This window comes from Ovis aries, chromosome 3 (genome assembly GCF_016772045.2).
Source record: "Ovis aries strain OAR_USU_Benz2616 breed Rambouillet chromosome 3, ARS-UI_Ramb_v3.0, whole genome shotgun sequence".
NCBI classification, from domain to species: Eukaryota; Metazoa; Chordata; class Mammalia; order Artiodactyla; family Bovidae; genus Ovis; species Ovis aries.
In genome coordinates, this window is record NC_056056.1 from 91,432,182 (window position 1) to 91,458,358 (window position 26,177).

The 26,177-nt window shown below is 35.2% G+C and overlaps 1 protein-coding gene across 23 annotated transcripts in view; it reads right to left on the minus strand.

Moving 5' to 3' along the window:
• BIRC6 (baculoviral IAP repeat containing 6) overlaps positions 1 to 26,177 on the minus strand; it is a 210,554-nt gene that overhangs the window by 104,086 nt on the left and 80,291 nt on the right. For 5 of the 23 annotated variants that reach the window (XR_006059232.1, XM_042246303.2, XM_027966954.3 and 2 more), the window contains 18 exons: positions 22,486 to 22,673; positions 21,411 to 21,734; positions 21,080 to 21,179; positions 18,111 to 18,325; positions 17,570 to 17,778; positions 16,897 to 17,243; positions 16,019 to 16,238; positions 15,385 to 15,518; positions 14,518 to 14,655; positions 12,568 to 12,695; positions 10,552 to 10,683; positions 9,504 to 9,719; positions 8,540 to 8,723; positions 7,766 to 7,921; positions 5,909 to 6,042; positions 4,882 to 5,035; positions 2,313 to 2,429; positions 243 to 397 (listed from right to left, as the gene is read on the minus strand). Coding sequence is in view for 22 of the 23 variants with exons in the window: in XM_042246303.2 (XP_042102237.1) it covers positions 243 to 397; positions 2,313 to 2,429; positions 4,882 to 5,035; positions 5,909 to 6,042; positions 7,766 to 7,921; positions 8,540 to 8,723; positions 9,504 to 9,719; positions 10,552 to 10,683; positions 12,568 to 12,695; positions 14,518 to 14,655; positions 15,385 to 15,518; positions 16,019 to 16,238; positions 16,897 to 17,243; positions 17,570 to 17,778; positions 18,111 to 18,325; positions 21,080 to 21,179; positions 21,411 to 21,734; positions 22,486 to 22,673 (3,251 nt within the window). In the remaining variant the exon portion in view is untranslated. The remainder of the gene's footprint in view (positions 1 to 242; positions 398 to 2,312; positions 2,430 to 4,881; positions 5,036 to 5,908; positions 6,043 to 7,765; positions 7,922 to 8,539; positions 8,724 to 9,503; positions 9,720 to 10,551; positions 10,684 to 12,567; positions 12,696 to 14,517; positions 14,656 to 15,384; positions 15,519 to 16,018; positions 16,239 to 16,896; positions 17,244 to 17,569; positions 17,779 to 18,110; positions 18,326 to 21,079; positions 21,180 to 21,410; positions 21,735 to 22,485; positions 22,674 to 26,177) is intronic. The other 18 variants (XM_060412311.1, XM_060412307.1, XM_042246302.2 and 15 more) reach the window with 11 other exon arrangements.

Here is a 26,177-nt window from a genome sequence, read left to right on the forward strand (position 1 = left end):
TGTGTACAATATACAGGTGTGTATATAATATAGAGTTAGAACTAAAGAAGTTTAAAATCATAAAAATAATAAATAACCTATCACTGATGAACTGTGGTTAATTAAAATACCTCCAAGATTTTTCCATCTGAGTATGACAAAGAAATCATCACTGTCTGATTGAGACTGATCTTTCCAGTTATTTCATCTTTTCCAGGCCAGCAATAACGTCTAAAAATACACCATTTCTCCTGAAGTCATACCTGAACATGATGGACTTGAAGCATGGAAAAAAGTTTGTTGAAACAAACATTTAACATCGGGACAGATGATAACTGTACAATAAGCTGGTTGGACTGGTTTGCTGCTTGTAAGCCCCCTAGAAGTGAATCATCTGTTCCGGTGGGAGACTGTGATACTGAAAATTAAACACAATTGGGATTTTATCACAAAGTAGCAGGAGAAATGTTAACTAGCTATTAATATGTACAGTTAAGTGAAAGTTTTTTTTTTTTAATTAAAATTGCATTTTTAAAAAATGATTCAGCATTACATTGTTTGAAAACATGGTTTTACAACATTACTTGAAAGTTCAAAAGAAAAATCACCACAAACAGAAGCTCCCTAATTCACGGCACTTGTCCACCAAAGGGAAAGAACCTTACTCTCCAGCAATTTCTATCTGCAATTTTCTCCTAATAAAAGGGAGGAAAAAAGAAAGAAAGAAGACCCTTGCCTATTTCTTGAGAAGATGGCTTTAGAACAATCTAGACTCTAATCCATTGATTCTCAACCTTAAATGGCACATTAAAATTGTCAGGGAACTACTGAAAAGTTCTGATGCGAGGATACACACACCAAACTAACTGAGTATAGATTCATGGTGAGCAGAGAAATAAAGGGATGCTAAAAGAACTTTCTCATATATTTAGAAAGTTTTATACTAAATGAAGAACATAAGTTTTAGGCAGAAAAATAATCAAAAGATAGACTATATCAAGAAGCAGAACACTATACCAATTCTTAGGTTTTTCTATTTTTTCTGTACTTCCTAAGGCAAGAAAAAATGAAAAATGCAAACCAAAAGAATTCAACTTTATATAGAAAGATCCGAAAACCCAAATTTCTCTATTGAAATGAATTCTGAACTCTCCTTCAAAAGACACGACATGCTTCCTAGGTTCTAACTAGTATCCCTATACTTTTATTCATCACCATGTCCCACCACATTTTCATTTTTCTTGACCTAAGAAAAGCAAAAACATCACCATCTCCCTAGCACAGCTCCACCTTAAGGTAGACAGGCTGCTCTCTTAACTGTACTCACGTGGCAGAAGGGGATCTACTGAAGTCTAGCACAACATCAACAGTCAGGAAACTGTGTCCTTTGGCCAAATATGGCAGGCCACCAGACTCTGTAACATGGTTTTCAAATAGCCATAGCTATTCATTTAGGTGTATGTTGTCTACAGCTGCTTAAGTCAGAGTAGAGCTGCAAAACATGCATGGCCCCAGAGAGCCTACAATGTTTACTATCTGGTCATTCACTATAAAAAGTTTCTCTTCTTTTGCTATAGATAATTAGGTAGTACGTCATCTCAATTCTGTAGTTCAATCAGACCCATTTGGCTATCATCATGATATGTCTTTCATCTTCTTTCATATGTCCTCAAGGAAGATAAAGATGTTACTATCAAGAAAACCATTTTATCACAAATTTGGATATAATGCAACAAACTCCTAGGCAGCTAGCTATACAGGCTTCCCCAAAAATGTCATTAACCTCACACTACCATAAATAACAAAAACATGACTCAAGTTTTTGGACTGAACTGAAGACCACTACATGGAGGTGTTCTGTTCCCCTTCCACTCTCTGAATTCATTAATCTTCTGTCTTATCTCTCAACTTGCTACTAAATTAGCAAAGGAGAGTTTAAAAATCTGTCACTGGTAGTTCCCTGGTGGTGCAGTGGATAAGAACCTACCTGCCAATGCAGGAGACACGAGTTCAATCTCTGGCCCAGGAAGAATCCACGCGCCATGGAGCAACAAAGCCCGTGTGCCACAACTACTGAGCCTGCGCTCTATAGAGCCTGTGAGCCACAGCTACTGAAGCCTGCATGCCTAGAGCCTATGCTCCACAACAAGAGAAGCCCATGACTGCAAAAAAGAGTAGTTGCTCATCACCGCAACTAGAGAAAGCCTTTGCAAAGCAACAAAGACTCAGTGCAGCCAAAAATAATTTTTAAAAAAATCCACTGAGTACATATGACAATAATCAAGAGATAAACTGTTAAGTATAATACTCTAAGAGTGGTGACTTTTACATACATGTAGGAGACGTATTTGTTAATGCCTGTAAAATGGAATCTGCTTCCAGGGTAGACATCATTTTCAACATAAGCTCTGCTTGTTGTTCGAGTCCAACTTCTAGGCGAGCATCTAGGGCTACAAAAAACAATTAAAAAACAAAAGCTATTTAATAATTATTATTCATGTCCTACTTCCTACAACAAAATGTTGACATCTGAGCCCCAAACAGGGTGAGGAATGCATCTTCCCATCAGAGCAACCTGGCACGGGCACCAGAGGAACAGCAGGTAACAGGATCTGGGCAAAGGAGGCTGGAGACAGGACAGTGGTGATATAAAGAAAGGCAGCCCAAGTAAGGGAAGCAATGACAGTGGAAGCAAGTATGTTAAGGGTAAGGAGAATCAGGTACTTCACTATCAAGAGAAAAGAGAAATAGGAACAAAGGAAAAATGAAGGCTATGGAGTTAGATTGCAGTTAGATTAACTGATGTATCAATGTAAACTTGCGGCATGCTAGATAGACAAACAAATACAGAAATAAATATAAACACAAATGTGTGTACACATCCCCTAGATTTGTCCATCAAGAGACCATGGAAATAGCCCCAAGTTAGCAACAAGTATATCGAGTACTCCAACCTTGAATTCTCCCACTAAAAGGTTTTGAAATATCTTTTTTGTTCATGAAGAGGCTAATTCTCAGTCTGGAAAAGGGAAAGTAAATGATGAGCTTGGGGCATCTTGTTATCCCAAAAAAGGGAAATGTTCAAAGAAAGATGAGGCCATGTCAAAAAAAAAAAACAAAAACAAGAGACCAGTTTAAAGGAGATATCACTGGTCAAATCAGGGCAATATGAATATCAAAATAAATAATGATATGTGAATTTACCTAATGCATAGAACTATACACTTAAAAATGGTTAAAATGGAAAACTTCATGTTCCCTGTATTTTAAGACAAATAAATAATGGTAATAACAAATTATAACACACTGAATAAAAAAAGGAAACCACTGGTCTATTCAAAAGTAAATGAATAAACTATTAACTTCTTTTTTAAAAAATAACAGTTTCCAAGTATTCTTCTGTCACTCCAACCAATCAAAATTTTTTTGCAAAAGGGAAAAGAATAATTTTTCACTGGAAAATTTTGATAGACATGTCTTTTATCAAGTAATTAGACTGAAGACCACCAGCAGTGATCCAAATTAAAATCATGAGCCGCCTGATAGGATGCAATAAGAAAAGCCTGACACTACAGTTTCCTAATATTACTGCCAAAGTCACATAACCAGAATCTAATCATGAGGAAACAGCATACAAACCCCAACTGACGGAAATTCTACCAAATAACTGGCCTATAATCTTCAAAAGCACCAAGATCATGAAAGTCACCTCTGAAAAAGTGTGGCAAACTGAATAACACTGAAGAGATATGGTAACTATAGTTCACCCATGAAAAATACACTTTGAACTGCACAAGTCAACTTACACGGATTTTTTTCAATAAATATATACTACACAATCCACAGTTCGCTGAATGCATGGATGCAAAGGGCTTCCCAGGTGGCACTAGTGGTAAAGAACCTGTTTGATCCCTGGATTGGGAAGATTCCCTAAAGGAGGGCACAGCAACCCACTTCAGTATTCTTGCCTGGAAAATCCCCATGGGCAAAGAAGACTGGTTGGCTGTAGCCATTAAGGTCACAGAGAGTCAGACACAACTTAAGTGTCTTAACACACACACACACACACACACACACACACACACACACACACACACACACTCAAAACTTTGGAGAGAAAGAACCAACTGTAAAGTTACACACAGACTTTCAACTGTTTGGGAGTGGGCCACTCTACTCCCCTATTACTCAAGGGTTAACTGTAAAATGCAACATACAATTTGCATCATTTTCCATAAAGGACATTATTTAGACACAACTGCTGAAACTTGAATGGATTCTTAAAGTTAGTACTAATGTTAATTTCCTGATTTTGATGGAATGTGCTTCCTGATATGTTTATGTAGAAGAAATGTCCTGCTTTGTAAAACAAAATAAAATAAAAAAATATCAGATTAACAACTTACTCCCAAATGGGTCAGGATAAAGCTGTTCTCTGTATTACACTTGTAACTTTTCAGTAAATGTATGGTTGATTCAAACTTTAAGAAAATATTTCATTGAAAAAAGAAAGTTATATACTCTGTGACTAGAAGAGTACAAAAATAATACTCAACGTAATTCCATTCTGCTTACAAATAAACATAAATTTGCTATTATAATAACAATAAAAGTAAAAGAAAGTACAATAACAATAAAAATAATTAAAGCCACTGGCAAACTCACACAGCTCACAAGTATATTTTGCTCAGTGTTATTTTGAGAAACAAAAGATGGACCATAAATAGAAATGCTTCCAAACTGACCAACACACAGCTCTGAGTGTCAGTCACTCTCAAGGCAGCCCTGCAATAATGAACTCTCTCAGCATACATTCAGGATCAAATTCTCAGGAGACCAAGAATACACAAACTGAGAACTTGTTTTAAGAATAGCTTGTCTTAATAACAGTGCCTCACTTACCCTGAGACACTGAAACACTAACTGTCTGTGATCCATTCTTCTCTGCATTTGCTGGTGGCTTTGCTACAGGAATTCCAAGACCTCCAATGTACGGGTTGTAATTGTAGGTGCCATAATCAGCACCCCAATAGTCATACCATGTACTGCTTATTGGCTTAAAAAAATAGAAAAAACTTTGGTTTATTTTTGACTCTTCACTAAGAGTAACATATTATTTACACCACCTTAACTCAAACAGGGCTACAAAGTAAACATTCCCCTTACCCTTAAATTTTTTAAAACATAAATTTAATGATCTATAGGAATGGTTCAGAATATTCCATTGTATCCCCAAGTCTAAAAAGACCACATTTATTAGAATTTAGCATCTTAATCAAGGCAATGGCAACCCACTCTAGTACTCTTGCCTTAAGAATCCCATGGACGGAGGAGCCTGGTAGGCTATATATAGTCCATAGGGTCACTAAGAGTTGGACATGACTGAGCAACTTCACTTTCACGCACTGGAGAAGGAAATGGCAACCCACTCCAGTGTTCTTGCCTGGAGAATCCCAGGGACAGAGGAGCCTGTTGGGCTGCCGTCTATGGGGTCGCACAGAGTCGGACACGACTGACGCGACTTAGCAGCAACAACAGCAGGATCTTAATAAAATCTCTTACAAACAAAATAAACTAAAATAAAGTATTAGAGTTGTATCTCCTTTAGAAAAAGTAGCAGCTAGTAAAGGTGTAGATTCTGCAATGAACTCAACCTGGATGAGCTTAAATGCTGCTTGAAATCTCAATACTCCATAACCATACCTCCTATGTTTATTAATGGTTCTTATTAACATTTAAGGTAATATTAGCAGCTATATTAAAAAATAATGATGTAAGGTCTCCTTATAACATTCCAATAGTTTCATAAAAAATCTACCATAGTATCTAAAGTAATTCAATTTTGAGCGAACTAAATAATGGGTTACATTAAATGTATACTTTCAAGATGAAAGATTTTAATTGCAAAGAATATTCTAGTGGATCATACCTTAAAGACTTTGGCTGCAAGAGGATCCTTTTCCAAATCAATATCTAAAGGATCAATGTCAACTTCCATTAGATCCTGAAGTAGCTCAAGGTCAATTTCTTTATCTTTTTCCAAAGAGGAAAGAGGAGGTGCACCTTCAAATAATTTAAAGTGATTTTTTTGGTGGAGTATATAAAATTTACCCAATATACTACTGCTTTTAATTATAAAGCAATTACATTTACTTAAATATAAAATGTTTCTGATATAGAAGTCTCTACATTTTTATACTTGAAAATTAAGCATAAGTAAGTACACAAACACATCAGCCTATAACACACACAATTAAAAACACCAGTGCAATAGTATGTAACTTCCTAGGGAAAAAGACCATAGGATTAGTCCTTGTTGAATCAAGTTACATAAACTTTGCTGTTAAAAATAACCATTAACCACTTCTAGAAAGAACAACTATTGTTCATTTTATTGCCTCCAATATATAATTCATAAATTACACCTAATAGTTAGGGAAACAAAACCCATTATTAAAGTGAAAAGTAAAGTTTTAAGAGCACTGCTATCCACCTTATTTTTCTATCATGAATTAGAAACTATTTTGTCTCAGATGACTCCAAATGCTTGACCAGCCTTTTATGCCTTCCAACCTTTATCTTCCTTTCTTTCTCACTCTCTTTTATTCAACATATGTTTATACAATGTCAAGAAAACATCAGCCTGCATTAGGGTTTGAGTATATGAAGATCAATAAAACACATCTCTACCTTCCAATAAATTAACAAGGGTTCAGAGGTGAGGGTACACAACAGAAATTAAACCAAATACAGCATGGTAGCTGCTACTGGAGACAATCAAGGAAGTAGGTAGCACCAACAGCAGTCTCCAACATAGCTGATGGTAATGGGAAAAGCTTCTTGGAGGAGGGTAGCTGTATGTGAATCTCAGACCAGAAGTTCACTATGCAAACTAGAGAAGAAAATCTCCTCCAGGTAAAGGGACTATCAGACAGAAAGGAAAAAATCATGAGAGAATCTAAGATTAAGTAATGAAACAAATGAAATGACTGTAACATTGCAATAAATAAGGTAATAAATGAAACAGTCTTGAAAAGTAGGGAGTACACCACAAAGGTTTGTACATGCTAAGATGCACATTATAGTTTTGAAAAGGCAGAAAACAAAGAAAGAAAAAGTCAGGAGCCATTAACCTTGCTGTCTTTACCACTGTGTATTTTTAACAGCTTCCTAGCTTATAATTCCTTCCACAGAGCCAAGTTAAGACTGTATCAAAATAACATGGACACTGTGAAAGGATACCATTTCATTAGAAAAAACATGCAAAGGGCTTCTCCCGTGGCTCAGCGGTAAAGAATCAGCCTCTCCAATGCAGGAGACAGGAGGTGATTCTGGGTCAGAGAAGATCACACCTGCCACAGAGCAACTAACCCTGTTTGCCACCACACCTGAGCCTGTGGTCTAGAGCCCGGAAACTGAAACCACAGAGCCCCTGTGCTGCGGCAGCTACTGAAGCCAGCACACTGCAACAGGAGAAGACACCCCAGTGAGAAGCCCACACGCCGCAATGAGGAGCCGCCCACGCCCCGAAACGAGGAAAAGGCCCATGCAGTGGTGAAGAACCAGCACAGGCATAAACAAATGAATAAAAATTGTTTTTTTAAAAAAAGCATGCAGAAAATCAAAGTAAAACCTGTTTATCAGAAAAATACTGATATGGTCACTAAGGCCAAAGACTTACTATAAAAATTTTATACTTCATTAATATTCTTAGTTTTGAAATTTAAGTTTCCATTTTTTAAAAAAGAGCTAAGGATATGTTTAGTTGAAAATGCAAAGGATGTACCTGTCATATCATGTGTCAAAGGCTCATCGATAGTTTCCAGCAGCTGAACTGAAGACTGCTGCAGGGAGTCATCAGAGTCGCCGGCTGTTGCACCCGCATCGTCACTCACCGTTCCTTCCTCCATGGCTTCTGCAGCTACTGGAGCCAGCAGTTCTCCTGCAGGTGAGAATATCATCACCTCAACTGTTTTAGTAATCAGGAAACAGACCCCCAAAGCATATTTTTTCATCTAGTATAGAGAACAGCATGTACACTACAACAACCATAAAAGTTTCTGAGGCAAATGAGTCCTCATCTATCCAAGGAAATGCTAGGGCCTCCCATTGCACTCACTTCAAATGCTAACTAGTAAAAACATAGAATGTGTGCCTATGAATAAGGAGTCATTATCATCAATTTAAATATATTAACTCATTTATTCATCAAAATAACAATAAGGATGTTTTTATTATTCTTATTTTACAGATGAAAAAACTGAGGAATAGGGAGTACCTTCCTCAAGCGCACCAAGAGAACTTAGAAGCAGCCCACTGCTGGTATTAATAAGGAAGCAGACTAGCCCCCGTATCCCTGCACTTTATAACCTAATTCCTCCATAAACACTTGCATTTATCACAGGTATCAACATTATTAAACACAGAAGTAATTTGAAAGGGTTGCTACTGCTGAGATAAGACATATTACACTTTTGAGGGGCACAGTTTCCTTTAATGATTTGTCAAGCATTGACAAGCTCATTTTGATATACCTTATTAAAAACAAATGCTAACAAACCTGCTAAAATATCCTGTAGCATACAAGTTAAGGAATATTGAGCCCAAGCACCACCCCAAGATATATCTCCTCTATTGAAGTCAGTTCCAACCAAAAGTAATAGCAGTCTTTCCAGTTGGGGTTCATTCACAATCTCACATAGATGTATGGTTGGCCTTGTGGCATTCGCAATGCGTGCAAGAACCTGTAATACATTTTATAAAATCATACACTTAAGTAGCTATTACATGTTTCCTCCAAAAATAAAGCATTGAAGTTAACTTTTCTATGAGATATGCTTTTGATGTCAAAATAACTGTTTGACATGAAATGCAAAGGAAATGTAATTTCATGGATCAAATGTTAAAATCCAGGTAAAAAAATCTGAGTTGAAAAGTTCAATTTCTACAAACAATCAATATGCTACAGGAAAGCCTTCAGGGCATTAATACAGCCTTCACTGCTATAATTTGACACTCATTTGTAGATTGCCTATCTTAAAAGAAAAAGGTAGGCTGTACAGACATATCCAAGGCTTCCCTTGTGGCTCAGCAGTTAAAGAATCGCCTGCAATGTGGGAGACCTGGGTTTGATCCCTGGGTTGGGAAGATCCTCTGGAGAAGGGAAAGGCTACCCACACTCCAGTATTCTGGCCTGGAGAATTCCATGGACTGTATAGTCCCTGGGGTCACAAAGAGTCAGACACGACTGAGCAACTTTCACTTCGCTTCACACTATTTACATTTCAAGTCTACATTAATCTAGTTTTAACTAGATTAAAAATGTATAATAGGTTTCCTAAAAATAAGTGCCCAAGTATTTCTAAAATCTTTCAAGGCACATTAAAAAAAACTAAACCGCATAAAAGGAAAACCAAAGCAGTTTTATTTCTCTTAAAACTCAATTTAAAACTTTATTTTTTTCTTCATTCTTTTTTTTATTCTCTAAGCCTGTAATTATAAATTAGGCCTATTACTTTACTTACCTTACAAACAAATAATAAGAGATCTGCATGGCATGTAAAATCCATAGAGAGGAGAAACAGGACAAGTTTCTGGACTACTGAAATACAACGTTCATGGGCCAGAGTAAATGGAAGTGGTTCTATCTCTGGACTTTCTTTTGTTGTTGTAACTTCTGTGTCTAAATTAGAACGAGACCACTCCGCTGTCCGACGAAGCCGAATTAAATCCTTAAAGTGCTATACACAGAAATTTACAGTATTAAATCAATGTTTATTGAATGAAAATTCTTTCAATATGAGTTTATTTCTGAGATGAAAATATACACTCAGAAAACATACAACTTCCAAAGAACAAGATTTTTAGGCAAACCATAAGCTTCAAAAAGTAAGATTATTAAAAACTATACTGACAATATGTACCTTTGTCTATTTTAGAATAATTCATCAGATATCGAATAGAATTTCAGAAAGGAGGAATTCTATAAAAATGCTCTATTAGGGTAAATCTATTATTTTAAATATTACCAAAACACCCTAAACATAATCTTAAAAGGTGAATGGTAAAGAAACCTATACATACAAACTACAGAGTATTAATTCATTTCAAATTTTGCTGGAATAATTGTAATCTCATATTTATAGAAACACAATATGCAAACTTAGTTGCTACTGAAATGCTATCCCCCAAGTTGAAAAACAAAGTCATTATTTTTTTAAAAAACTTTATTTAAAAATCACTGAAATTAACTTTCACTTAGAATGGACACATTATGAAAACCATACACATCCTAAATCCTTTTATCATCAATTTATTGGAACACAATCCACTTTAAAGAAAATACGCTAGAAAAATACTTTAACTCCACGTTAACCATGTAGTTCCTTGAGTTAAAGCTATCTTTCCCCACAAAGAAGTACATAGGATAGATTTTTCTGCTGATAAGCAGAATAACATAAAACTTCCTGATCATTAGTAAAGATATTTAACTATTCAAATAATTTAAAATATTAATACTAAATGGAAGAGTAACTTTTCTAAGATAATTACATTAAAAAATAAAGATCATACCTTTGAGGTAGCTTGCTTTAATTTTGCTTGTTCTACCAGAAGTTTATATGATGATCCTTTGTTACTCTGTATTTTTTCCTTTTCCATCTGTTCCACCAAAGCCTTCTGTTTTGCTTTCAATAAGTTAAGTTGCTTTAAAGAAAATGTTAATCTTATAGTTAGCAATGTTAAAAACAACAAAATAAGTTATTGTACTTCTCAGAATCCATACAGCAAATTAACGGAGTAAGTAGTTTTCTGTAAAGTCTAGTTTTAACTATATTGATTTTGTAAAAAATCACCTCCAAAATCCAAATAAAAGATCTCCCCATTTTGTAATTAAGAAGTAACCAATTTCTTATCCATGGAAGAAGAAAAATAAGTGGAATACTTTTTTTATGTAAGCCTCTAATGAGACTGACTGATGGAATGTTTTTAAACAGAGGAACAGAATTATTTTTAAATACACTAGGAAAATATTTTTACTGTACAAGAGTCCTACCTTGGCTTTTATGGAAATCTCCTTCAAGGGTAGTACATTTTTTGGTATGTCTATGATTCTTATTAATTAAAAATTTTATTATAACTATAAATTCACATGCAGTTATAAAAATAATGCAGAGATCCCTTTTACACTTTACCCAATTTTGCCTAACAATAGCAAAATATCACAACAGAGCAATGATATTATTACAATTCACCTACGTTATTCAGATTTCAATGATGCAAAAAAGCTTCACATCATTTTCTTGCAAAAGGGCCAACGGTTGCCCATAGTGGAAAAACTCAGAAATAAGTAATTTAGTGCTAAGTCATGCTTTTTAAGTAACCCAAAGCTTTCACAAACTTTCTGAGCATACATGTTTTCATATAAATTCTAATTTCATCTTAAATTAGCCTTCCTGGTGGCTCAGACAGTAAAGAGTCTGCCTGCAGTGTGGGAGACCCAGGTTAGATTCCTGGGTCGGGAAGATCCGCTGGAGAAAGAAATGGCAACCCCACTTTAGTATTCCTGCCTGAAAACTCCCATGGATGGAGGAGCCTGGCAGGCTACAGTCCATGGGGGTCGCAAAGAATCAGACACTACTGAGAGACTTCACTTTCTTTTCCTTTCATCTTAAATCAATTATACAAATACTTTTAGGAGACATATGAGGCTCCATACTGGATATTAAATATATAGTAAAGACAGAGAGGAAGATGCATTTTGAAATATAACTATAATAAAGTAGTGGCGTATAAGAATCTGACATCAGCTATAAACTCAGGTTAACAAAAGAATCTCAACAGAATACAATAAATATAACGAAAGGGAAAATACAGGATACGTGGGGATATTTTATGGGATCCTAATTTAGAAACCAGGGAAGAAAAAAAAAAAAAAAAGAAAAGAAACCAGGGAAGAGCTCCTTGAGGAAGTGAATATGAACTAATTTCTGAAAAGTAAGTTCAATTATCCAAGCAAAATAATAAATTAAATGTTTGGCATGGAGAGAGGAAGGGATGGGGGAATAAGCACATACTAAAATAAATCTTGGATGAGAAGACTGGTTGCAGGTGGTCCAGGAACTCAAAATCAATATGGCTAGACCAAAACTCAAATCTAAAAGTTAGACAGGCAGATGATAGATATGCTAAAGCCACGTTAAGCAGTTTTACCATCATTCAAAGATCACCTGGAAACCACTAACAATTTAGAGGTGGAGCGATATGATCAGGTTTGTATCTAAAAGAACCCTCTAGAGGCAGTATGAAAAATGAACTGGATTGAGAAAACAAAGGCAGATACGTCTTCTGACTAGGCAAATGAGCTGCACTTAGAATAGTAGCATCAGAAATGTGAGGAGGTAGACAGTTTAAAAGAACGTGGCAAAAATCTGTAAACTATGTATTGCTGGCATCTTACAAATAAAGTCCATCTCAAAAGAGTCAAATAATTTCTCTAAATTAAGTAGTTCATAAGGTCTGATGGGAAGCCTATCTCATACAATGTCTCAAACACTAAAATAATACAAGCAAAAAAATATCAAAAGTTACCTGTTTATGATGAACTAGCTGCTTTCTTATTTTTCTGGAATATAATCTATCAAGGCTACTGCTGCCTTTGGAAGACCGACTTATGTTCTGGGTGTGCAGATTATTGTTAATAAAACTCCACTGGTTACCTATAGAGCAAGGAAAAGTTGTATTAATAATTATGATAAATGTGATTTTAAAGTACTATTCATACCCAGAAAATATAAAATGATAAATGTGTCAATCACAACAGAGCAGTTTTTGAAAACAATTAAGGAGACCACTATAAAGAAACTGCTATGAACATGTGATCTTAGAAAAGTTAACCTAGACCCTAAGTGACTTTAAGACCAGAATTCTCTGTTCCTTCAATCTTTCCATTAAGGTTAACAGTTTACTTTTTCCACAACTGTTTAAAATTAATCTTTGTTCAATACCACTTTGATAAAGTCATTCAAATGTAACAACAACAAAATGCTCACTATTGCCTATTTCAAACTCTATGCTTTTGTACAGGTATCAAAAAAAAAAAAAAGGATACTTAATAATCTGATTTAACAACTGCAAAAATAAGACTGAATAGTTAAAAAACCATGCTGCATAGCTCTTCTACTCATTCTAGAATGTGTCCAGACTATTCCATACTGGTCATTCAGTTCACTTCAGGCTTAATCCCACATGTCACCAATCCTCAGTGATTTTTTTTCACATCTGCTAACCTAATGACAGCTTTTTCTGTTCTCTTAAAGTTATCCTTTTGTCAAGTCAAATCAAATTCTTCAGGCCTTAAAAAAATGTCTTCCACCTATGTGTTTTCATAATACCTGATGCTATGAATAAAACTAAGGCTTCACATACTGTCTGTTATATTCCAACTTTACACACAGTTGCATTTGTGTCTTACCTCTAGAGTCTATAAGTGAGTAGTGACCTATAGATATTAAAATACACCACAGTTTAAAAATAAATCCTTGTGCATGAAAAGAATCTCCCACCCTATTCTCAAACAATGTCTATCATACAACTGATTTACGTATAAAACATTTCAACAGTCCTTTAATAGTATAATCCTAATGGTTTTTCCTGTGGTCATGTATAGATGTGAGAGTTGGACTGTGAAGAAGGCTGAGCACTGAAGAATTGATGCTTTTGAACTGTGGTGTTGAAGAAGACTCTTGAGAGTCCCTTGGACTGCAAGGAGATCCAACCAGTCCATTCTGAAGGAGATCAGCCCTGGGATTTCTTTGGAAGCAATGATGCTAAAGCTGAAACTCCAGTACTTTGGCCACCTCATGCGAAGGGTTGACTCATTGGAAAAGACTCTGATGCTGGGAGGGATTGGGGGCAGGAGGAGAAGGGGACGACAGAGGATGAGATGGCTGGATGGCATCACTGACTCGATGGACGTGAGTCTGAGTGAACTCTGGGAGTTGATGCCTGGCGTGCTGCGATTCATGGGGTCGCAAAGAGTCGGACACGACTGAGCGACTGAACTGAACTGAATAATTTTTTTTAATTCCAAATTTTATGGAAATTCTTGTCTGTATTTACATATGATATGTAGCTGCTTCATAAAGTCTTGTTAACTTGGAAAACAAGAAGAAAATAATTTATCTTACATTTTGATTTCCTTTCATTTAAAAAATTTTCTGTGCTTCAAGCTTATGGAGACTACAACTCACAAAAACCTAGGAATTTCTGTATCTTGGCATAAAAAATCATTTGCAGTTAATTAACAGAAACATTTTATAACAGTAAATGGAATGACATACTAAATACCATAATACTACAATAACCCTTCACAGACTTCCTTCTCATTAATTTCACTTATATCTATGTTATTCCTGGTAAAGTTAACTAATATTTTAGACAAATTACATATAGCTGGAATCTCCAGGCCCAAGTCAGTTCTGGAAAAATTGCATAGTCATTCAAAATCCCCACCAGCAGATTATTATAAACTTCTGATACCTGTCATAAACCTCTCCCTGTCTTTACCATTCAAAGGTTTCTTTGCAGCTGCTGCTTCATCTTCTACAGTTGCCACATAATCCAGCAACCTGGACACGAGCATAACAACCCAGCTGATCATGGGGATATCTAGTACTCCTGTATAGAAATGAAAGGGGGAAAAATAGTCATGTGACCCTAAGAATCCTAATGAAGTCTGATAAAATAATTATAAAATTAAGATATTTTGTAACTCCAAAATACACCATATAATTATCAACACTAATATTTATTTATAGTAAGCCTCAAAATTAAAACCTGCGGCCACAAATTGAGTAACACATCAAATCTAATGGAAGATTTAACAAATCTTTCATGGTACAAAAACAGATTCATAAATATAATTTGAATCTAACAGGTAATAACGTACAGAAAATAAGGTATAAGAAGCTATTCTTAAAGGGGGCTGAAATTTTTTTAAATGCTCTCAATTTATAACTCATATAGTTTTAGACTATGTTTCAGAGTTTTTATTCCAGGAACAATGTTATTGCTCAAATGAAGCTCATTATCAATAAACAGAACAGCACTGCTGCCAAAAAACTTAAACATAAGAGCCTGATTTTAATCATGATAGTATAAAAACAACATACACAATAATTTCCAAGTTCAAAATTCACATAAAGAAAAGGTAACACATTGAAAAAGCAGTAACCAAGTGACAGTCAATCACATGAAGGCTGGTCATTCTAAAAAGTCTGTATCACAAAAATACCAACAAAATATGCAGGAAAATGAATATTAAATATTTCAGACTAGATAGTTTATAAAAAACAGTATTTACAGGAATCTTATGTTTTTACTGAAGAACACTAATTTAAATAATACCTTCTGTCCTCCTATGCATGGGTAACTGTGGCTGAAGAGGTGACAGTAAGTTATCTAACAGATTAAGCAAGCTTTCTAATACTCCACTGTTACTAAGTGATCTCTGACCAATGCAGGAAAGTAACATGAAGACCCTAAAAAAAAATAAATAAAACACTGAGTATGAATCAATTTAACTCTTCATATTCAAAATAATTCACACTGTAATTTAAGAGAGTAATGACAGACTATCTGGTTATTAGTAAGATTTATATCTGGAAGCACAATGTTAAAAATAGCTCTTTTTCAGCTATTTGCTTACATTTTCTAAGTTTACCCACAAGAAATCAGGTAGAAACAACATTACCACAGACTGAAAAAAATATGTTTGACACATATAGCAATAGAATCTGACAGGAAATATTTGTAAACACTAATCAATAAACTCCATAGATTCAGTTAGGAAACTAAAGAATATGGTTCAGTTATATCATGTAGAATCTTCTTCAATATGCTCTTCACTGGGCATTGCTCATACTCTGAAAAGACATGCTTAATTTTTCCACACTCAGTACTCACATACAAAACATTTCCAATTTGAACACTGTGGGAATAAATCACTAATAACAAATTATTCTGGCATTTTCTGACCTACCTATCCTGTGGAAAGATGAGAAGCTGCTCAGAATTGTACAATTCCTGAAGAACATTAGAAAGAAACTGGCCCCACCATCTTTCACCACCACACAGCTGAACAAGTAGAAGACCAGTATGCAACCGTATCTTTGGGGTTCCACTGATGCACAGGTGTTTAAAAAGCTCTTCACAGGCCTGGGCATGGAACGTACTCTGCAAAACTGCAGGAACAGAGTGTCCTATTACAAGAAAGAAAACAGTAAAATTTCCTATTTAAGAGTATGCTATAGGATCAAAATCAGCATTCCCAGATAGGCTTTCCTCCTTACCAGCAAAATCTGGTTTATTCATTTTCCTATTCTTTATTCCTTATATATGGAATTTTAATTGCTAAATATTTGGGGGGAAAATGGCAATTACATCAATTATACTTCTATGTGGAGTTGGGTGAATCAGATAGCTGTGTGTGTGTGTGTGTGTGTGTGTGTGTGTGTGTAGGTGTGTGTGTGTGTGTGTGTGTATTTGGGTGCACATAGTCAAAACCATATGTAATGATCAAAAATAGCTCCGGGCTAGAAACTGACAGTTCTGTTAGATTAGCAACTTATTAACAGCTTTCAGTGTTGAATTTTCAAAGATTAATTATTATTTTGCCAGTTAACACAATGATGTGGAACATCAATAGCTGAAACTCAAGAAAAAATTAATCATAGATCTATTTAAGAAAAACAAATTTAATAAAGGGAAAAAAATGAATCAACCTAAAAACACATTTCAAAAACGTATCAGAAAGGATATCAAAATAAACAGTACCCAGTAAATATTAATACATCACAGCACACAAAATTGTATCAAATGTATTTCCAGCCTTTTTAAGTACTTAAGCTAAATACAAACCATTGGAAGAATGAAGAAGGCTGAGCAAAGTGTCCAATAAATATCTGATGATGGTACGTAACTGCTCTGTGGAAGACGTCTGAATTAAATCTTTCGGGTCTGATGTTTCACTCAACACCTTCCTACTTGCACCAAGAGCTACTTTGAGCCTCTGCACTGCATTATGAGCCAAATTTAGTTGAAGCTGTAGCTGGATACAGTCCTGATAGGCAGAAAAAACTCGACTGTCCTCCTCGACTGCCTTGTCTGGCTTTCGCAAAAAGTACTGTGCGTTGTTAGCACTGTTGAGAGGAGGAAGATCAATACTTTGCAAAAGAGTTTCCAGTCGATGACAAGCTAAGTTATACCTATAAGAAAAAACAAATGAACAAAATAATTCTTGCAATGTCCTCTTGAAAATACATATACGAATACACACTAAAAATTAAATCTCTAAACAAGTTAACATACAGCCATTAGAAAGAATTAATCAATTGGTAAGTAGTAAAAAAAAACAAAACACAATTATTTAATCATATTAATGCATTAAACATTATAACATGCTAGAGTCCTCCTGCTTTTTGCCCTTCTCTATACACTTATGAAAAGGCATTTCTTGACCAAGTATATGCAAGACATTATACAAAATATACAGCTTCAATAAGATTAAAATATACACCAGTTTTCTACTAACCTGCACTGTATATCCTCCTGTAGAGCAACCATCATTGCTAAATGCTGGTCAATTTCTGGTTGGTTTGCAGATTCTCCCTCTCCCCTCAGAGGGTCATGCATTAATTTCAGTTCACTCTCCCAAGGCAAGATATAGGTATGACCATAGTAAAATCCTAATGGGATTTTAGCTCTGGCATTTGTACTTCCATAACGTCCAATGACAGTGATCTGAAATGAAAACTTATAAATATGTATACCTACTCATCTACAACAATAAAAATGTGAATCATGTATTTTAAAAAAATAATAAATTATAAAAGATACATTTTTTATTAAAGTACAGTTGATCCATAATATTGTGTTCATTTCTGCTGTACAGCAAAGTGATTCACTATACACATACACACTCTTTTTTATATACTTTTCCATTATGGTTTATCACAGGATATTGAGTATGGTTCCCTGTGTTATAAGGATACTTTTAAATTATGTCTGAATATTTTTCATAACTTATCAGAAACAGAGAGAGTGTACCAATTCATCATCTTGAAGTTCTTTACCTTCATGAATCTGCACACTGGAGGTGGTATCAAATCATGCAGAATTAGTGAATGGGTGCTAATATCAGTTGCCACTACCAATCGCCTCCCATCGACCTCTTCTCCTAATGTCCAAATGTCAATTGACAAAGAGGCCAAGTCTCCACAAGTGGGAATCAATACGTCTGTCAATAGTATTGGTCTGCCAAAATCTAAGGTCACAAATCTCCTTGCCCCTATGAGAGAGAGAGCAACAGCTGACATAAAAGACCGCAACAGTTAACCACAAGATACACTCAGAAACAATTTGGAACAATTATCTTAAAATATAAAGTCAACTTACTAAACTACACACAATTAAGAAGTTAAAAATTCTCATTCAAAAATTGTCTAAAACTTCCATCTGTATTAGTTTAAACTCCAAGATTTAAGTTAATATATATATATAAAAATAAGTTACTGTGAAGGTAATCAACTGTACAAGTAAGCTTATTTTAAAACTTTAAAACCAAAAAAGGTAAATCAGCAAAAACAGAATATAGATGAACTCAATAAACTACCTATCTGTTCTTCTTTCAGTCATTTGGTCTTTTTTTTCTTCTAATTTCACAACTAAATGTATTAATGATGCCTAATTTTATTATTTGATTTTGGTTTTCTTAAGTCCTGTTTAACATCTTTTGGAGCTGCATCTTACATTGTGGTTAAGATATAAAGGAAAAGTATAAGGCTTAAATCACATGTAGTCATTGCTGCTGCTGCTAAGTTGCCTCAGTCATGTCCGACTCTGTGCGACCCCATAGACAGCAGCCTACCAGGCTCCCCCATCCCTGGGATTCTCCAGGCAAGAACACTGGAGTGGGCTGCCATTTCCTTCTCCAATGCATGAAAGTGAAAAGTGAAAGTGAAGTCGCTCAGTCGTGTCCGACTCTTAGCGACCCCATGGACTGCAGCCTACCAGGCTCCGCTGCCCATGGGATTTTCCAGGCAAGAGGACTGGAGTTGGGGGAGTAGTCGGGTGCCACTGCCTTCTCTGCATGTAGTCATTACTACCACACTAAAAAATCTCTTACTGAGGCCCTCCAATGGAGACAGATAAAGCTTCTCTCAAACAGTGCTTCCCTCCCATATTGACACATCACTGTCTCTTCAGCTCAGTACCAGATGAAGCAGAAGGCTTACTATTACGGGCCACACTGAAGAGGGAGCATGTCTTCTCTGTGTGAGCTCACATTAACAAAAGGCAACAATGATCTGAGAGAAGAGCAGATTTGCATCTCACACACATTTCAGGAATAAAGTCAATTACTGAAACAGTAGGCAGAATCATTCATAAAAATCCTAATTATTTTTCTTCTTTATTGGCTTGGGGGCCAGATAGCAATCTTACTTGTTACACTATATGGTGAAGGAACCCAACTAAATTTAACTAATAGGACTAGTGATATCTCCACAGAGACGTTTTACGGAAAACCAGGGAGTTATCAGTAATTTTTCCTAAACAGGTAAGACTACTGAATGAAAAACAATTCTCCCCTTTAGGAGGCTAACATGCCATCATCAACCCCATAGATAAAAAACCAAATCATAGTGTAAACAACTGCTAACACTTCGTAAGACTGGATGCATAAGACTGGATGATAAATTTCACTCTAAATGCCACAAACACTAATGTTGCTACCAATGAATGGTTAGTTGGGCAGAAAACACCATTAACATTTTTAAAAAAAACAACCCACTGCAATAAAGCAAATATGGTTCAACTATTCATATAGTGAAAACTAATACAGTACTCACTATCTTCACATTACTTATCCATGGCTAATTCAAGTCAATGTATGGCAAAAACCACCACAATCCTGCAATTAGCCTAATTAGCCTCCAGTTATAATAAATAAATTAGTTTATACACACACACACACACACACAACAAGGATTTTGTTAAGTTCTGCTGCTGCTCAAGCCCAGACATAACAGCTGGTAGGATAATAAGGGAAACATTTCCTACGGTGTATTAGTAAACATGCTCTAATGGAAAGCACCTATCCTGACCATAGGTCTCTAGCAATATAAGCATGGTAGAGGCCTAAGTAAAATCTTAGTTCTCCAGAGACCATGAAATGTTAATCCTACTCAGTTACTATCATTAGCAGTAATTCTGTCAGCTATTCTCAAAAAAATGGTTCCAAGTTAGAACCATGAGACTAATGCTGCCTTAGAAATACCTCTTTAAGCATAATTTTTAGTGTAATTGGTTTTTCTCCAGTGGTCATGTATGGATGTGAGAGTTGGACTATGAAGAAAGCTGAGCGCCAAAGAATTGATGCTTTTGAACTGTGGTGTTGAAGACTCTTGAGAGTCCCTTGAACTGCAAGGAGATCCAACCAGTCCATTCTGAGGGAGATCAGCCCTGGGATTTCTTTGGAGGGAATGATGCTAAAGCTGAAACTCCAGTACTTTGGCCACCTCATGCGAAGAGTTGACTCATTGGAAAAGACTCATGCTGGGAGGGATTGGGGGCAGGAGGAGAAGGGGACGACCGAGGATGAGATGGCTGGATGGCATCGCTGACTCGATGGACATGAGTCTGAGTGAACTCCAGGAGTTGGTGATGGACAGGGAGGCCTGGCGTGCTGCAATTCATGGGGTCACAAAGAGTCGGACACGACTGAGCAACTGAACTGAACTGAACTGAGCAGCTACAATGGAGGCAGATATTTATGCCAACCATAGCCCAAGAGGTGAGATTCTTATACAGATCAAACCCACTGTTTGGACAGAATGAATGAAACTACTCAGCAGCACACTTCCATTCAACTTCATCAGTACAGAGCTTGAGTCTTAATGTAATGCTTACTCTCGGTAAAAAGCACTTTCCCAAGAGCAGATGTGATTTATTTGTACAGGAAAATCAAACTACAAAATACTCTTTTCCAAGAACCAACAGACAAAGCAAAATATATATATATTTTAAGAAAATCAAAGATTACCTGAATGCATTCGCTCTATAATAATGGACTGGTGAGGTGGAGGTTGAAGAAAATGTGAAGCATGAGAAATTGCAAGGGCTAGACCAGAACCAAGAGGATTCTAGAAAAGAAAAAAGTATAACTCTATATTGATATCACTCTTGCTCTATAAAAACTAATAACCATAAAATGAAGTTAGTAAGTCTCATTTCCTGATGTATATTCTGCAATACTTTATACAGTAATCTAATTTGACATTAACAAGTTAACTGAATTGGCTTCTAAAGTTAGCATAAAATAAAAATATTTTTAAATGTCTAAGCGAACACCTATTTAAAATATAGTAATTTACCATTCTGGACTTGTTGGAATTTTTGTTATGTGCAGCAAGATTGACTGTTGGGGGATCAATAACTGAGCCTGGGAAAAGCTGTGCAAGTTCGGCATTAATCACAACGGAAACTGCTTCATTGGGTGGGGTGAGTGGTGGAGTCATAAAAAGAGGTGTTGTTTTTGGAGTGGGTGGAATAACATCAGATGGATGAATGAAGAATCCAGGGGCTGCCACTGGGTTGGAAGGCACAGAGCTGTGAACAGGACCTGCTGCGGATGCTGCGGATGCTGCTGCAGCTGCTGCAGCTGTTGTCTGATGTAACTTGGCTTCCAGCTTTGCTTTCTGTAAAAGAAGTAAAAGCAACAAATATAGACTAACCCTGCCTACCTAATCTGTGGGGAACACTATATGGCATATATTAGAAAATAAACATGATTAACTGGATCCTAGTGCAATAAATATGAAATTAAGTAAAAAAAAAACTGACTCAATATGAATGGAATATATTTCCTTAAAAATCTAATATTAAATTTCCTGAGTATTTGGGCAGTAGGACTTTCTCAAAGCAAAGGTGGAAAAGAAGAACAATTAAACGTAAATAAGGAAACAAAATTCTTCTCAAAACAAAAAATTAACAGGAAGTGGATTCTCACGTTGCCTAACCTGACACAATCTGTCACTAGGAGTTGTATAGTCCACAACAAAATCTCCAAAACATCTATTATTACTAAATTTTAATTCACATTTATTTACTGTCTTTAAATGTTGTTTTAGGTTTTACAATCCATAAAAATAGTAACTGTTAACACTTATGTTTGACCAAGAATATTTATAAACAGAATAAAGAATGGATTTTTAAGATTACAAAGAAAATATCAATTATATTCCCCAAGATATGTAATATAAAATGCGTTTATATCATTTTTAAAAATTTAAGTATATCACAAAGATGTTACCTCAATTTTTGCAGAAAACGGTTATCTCAGATCGGTCAACCTAATTTCCTTTATGAAAATAACAGTCATTTTTACAGTACTTTTTCAGCTTTTGAAGTTTAGAGACAGCATGAACAAAGAGCCAAATAGTCTCCAACCTGTTGCTGAAGCTTCAAAAGCTGCTGCTGTTTCTCTTGCAGCACCTGTAGCTGTTGCTCGGCTGAAGCCATTGCATGAGAGAGAGACTGCAAAGCTACCTGGGCTGCTGAACTCAGGGCTGTCGAAGCTTCCCCAACTGTCCCAGATGATAGTCCACCTACTGCAGGAGTAACCCCGAAGGAACTCACTGGCATTAAGACAAAGGGGGAAAAACAGGATAAAGAAAAGGCTCACAGAGAAACATGACCAAAAGCACACTACTTCGACACTAAACAACACTTAATTTTCATTTAAAAAATAAAAATCTTGAGAGGAAATCTTAATGGTAAAACTATATTGATAATAATAGAATTCAAGTATAAGGGATCCAAGAATGACTTCTTAATCAAAAAAAATTAGTATACTTTTAAGTTTAAAAATACTTTTAGCCTGAAGACATTTCATTTAATATAGCTAAAATGAAAATACAAAACAATAATCTTACACAGTTTGAGCATCAGAAATAAACTGATTTTTGCTTTACTAAGATTTCCTATAGAAACAACACCTTCTTCTCCCTCCCCTAAGAAGCTAAAAAAAAATCCCCAAAACCTTTCAATTATAAGAACATCATTTAACAAGATTGATGACACAGATTTCTTCATTTTACAGCATAGCCTAAAAAGAGAATCTGGCCCACATACAATATGTAAAGCAGTGTTTCCTCAGAACACAAACAGAAAGAGAAACATGTCCTATGCACAAATAAGTCTGGCACACACTGCTTTATCCATGAATACTACCATTTTTAAAGATCTATAAAATTACACAAGTTTAAACTATTTTTACTCCCCTTTTGAATGTTATTCAAATATGTAGTATAAAAAACTTTTTTCCCATTAAATATTTACCAATGTCTGTGTAAAACATTTTGAGAAAAGTTGAGATAAAAATTTCATAAACTCACACAATCTTCAACAAAAGAGGCAAGAACATACATGCAATGGAGAAAAGACAGTCTCTTCTGCAAGTGGTACTGGGAAAGCTGGACAGTCACATGTAAATCAATGAAGTTAGAACACACCCTCACATCACACACAAAAATAAACTCCAAATGGCTTAAAGAATTCAATATAAGACATAACACCACAAAACTCCCGTAAGAGAAAACAGGCAAAACATTCTACAGGTAAATAGACATAAGTCACACCAATGTTTTCTTAGGTCAGTCTCCCAAGCAATAGAAATAAAAGCAAAAATCAACAAATGGGACCTAATCAAACTTACAGGCAGAGCAAAGAATACTATAAACAAAACAAAAAGACAATGTATAGGCTGGGAGAAAATATTTGGGAAAATGCGACCAACAAGGGCTTAATATACAAAATATACAAAGAGTTCATACAACCCAACAATGAAAAAACAAACAGCCCAACTGAAAGATGGGCAGACACCTCAATAAAAGAAGACATACACAGGGCCAATAGACACATGAAAAGATGCTCAACACCACTAATTATTAAGAGAAGTGTAAAACAAAACTACAACAAGGTATTGCCTCACACTGGTCAGAATGGCCAAATTAAAAAGTCTACAAGTAATAAATGCTGGAGAGAGGGTGGAGAAAAGGAAACCCACCTATGCTGTTGGTGGGAATGTAAGTTGATACAGCCACTAAGGAAAATAATATGTAGGTTCCTTAAAAAACTAAAAATAGAATTTCCATATGATTCAGCAATCCCACTCCTGGGAATATAACCAGAGAAAGTTTGACTCAAAAAAACATACATGTACCCCAATGTTCACTGCTGCACAATTTATAATAGCCAAATTAAGGAAGCAATCTAAGTGCCCATCGAACATAAATGGATAAAGATGTGCTATACATATATAATGGAATACTATATGGCCATGAAAAAGAATGAAACAGTGCCATTTGCAGCAACATGGATAAACTTGGAAATTATTACATTAAGTGAAATAAGTCAAAATGAGAAAGACTCACTTATATGGAGGAAAGAAAACTGCTACGATAATAGGAAATGTAGAAGTTACCCTGTAGAGCTAACCTTAGTGGGAGAACTAGGATTAGAAACAAAGGCCATGTGAAATCAAACATAACGTGAGGCCCAATGCTAAGTCAGGAACTTAACTCATTTAAACTTTGCGATGGCCCACGAGTAGGTAATACTGTTACCCTATTTCACAGGTAATGTATCTAAAACTGAGGGAGGCACACAGAAAAAACTGACATAATATTTTAAATCAACAATATCCCAATAAATATAAATAAGTAAAACTGAGGGAAGTCATTTGCTCATAAATATTTGAAAAGTAGGACGGGAGAGGTAATCTAACAGCGTATCTTGACATTTAACAATGAATATGCTATGCCAGAATTCAAATAAACTATTTTTTTAAACTAAGTTATAATCACAAGATAGAAATAACAACAAAACTGTGCATAGCCACCTACAAAAAAAATTTTCCTCTATTAAAAAAAAAAAGGTCACTACACTGAAGCCATCTGATACCTCATATACGATGCACAAATTCAACTATATGAGTTTGGTCAGAAAAGAGCAATCATATAAGCTGTGTGCCCCAAAATAAAATCTACTTGCTCCACTAACTGTTCCACCAAAGCAACAGAAGTTCATTCCAACTCTAGAGGGAAAATTATTAGACTTACTGAAGCATTTATGTTGGCCTTATACTTTGGGGATAATGTAAATGACTTTCAATATTAACCATGTATACTTTAGCCTTCTACTGACTTTAAAATCTAATGCCCAAATAATATTCAAAGGAAAATGAGCTAAATCACGAGAAACACATAAAAGACAAACAATCCAAGAAAAATGTCATTCTGCTACTACAAAAACAAAGAAAAAATAAAGAGAAATGAAAATGGAATTGTGAGATAAATCCAAATGAATACTGAACACAAAAATTATAACAATAACCACAAGAATTAAAATAATATAAAATTAAGGTATGAAGTCATATTGCCATATAACTCAGAAAAGTGATTAAATAATGTTCAATATATTTGCACCATATGGGAAAAAAAGTAACTGGATTTCTGGATGTCAAGGATACATGTATATTATGCTCTCTGGAATAACTGCTAAAAATAATAAAAAGAAGAAAAATAGCTCAATAAAAATAGTCACCAATAAAATGGAAACAAAGGGAAAAAAAGAAACATCTAATAGGCAAGATGAGAAATCTAACAGAATATATAAAATACATGGTAGATTTGAATACAAATATATTAGTAATTATATTAAATGTAAATAAGCTAAATACTCCAATTGAAAGAAACGGGACAAAAAAGGCAAGTACATTCTGCTTATAAAAGACGTATCTAAAGTAAGGAGCTGATGACTGATAGAGAAATATCAAAAGAAGTAATTTTAGAAAAATCAATGCTAGAGAGAGAGAATACCTAACAATAAAAGGTTCAATTCATAAGAAAGATACAACCATTCTAAATTTGTATGGTAGCTTAAAAATACATGAAAGAAAAACTACTGAAACCAAAACAGACAAATCCACAAGTATAATGACAAGAATTTAACATGCTGATCTTATTAACTCAAAAAAAAAAAAAGAAACATAAAATAATCAATAAAGAGAGAATTCGAAGAACACAATTAGCAAACTGTATATCCAAGTAGATATACAGAATACACTTCACCAAACACAG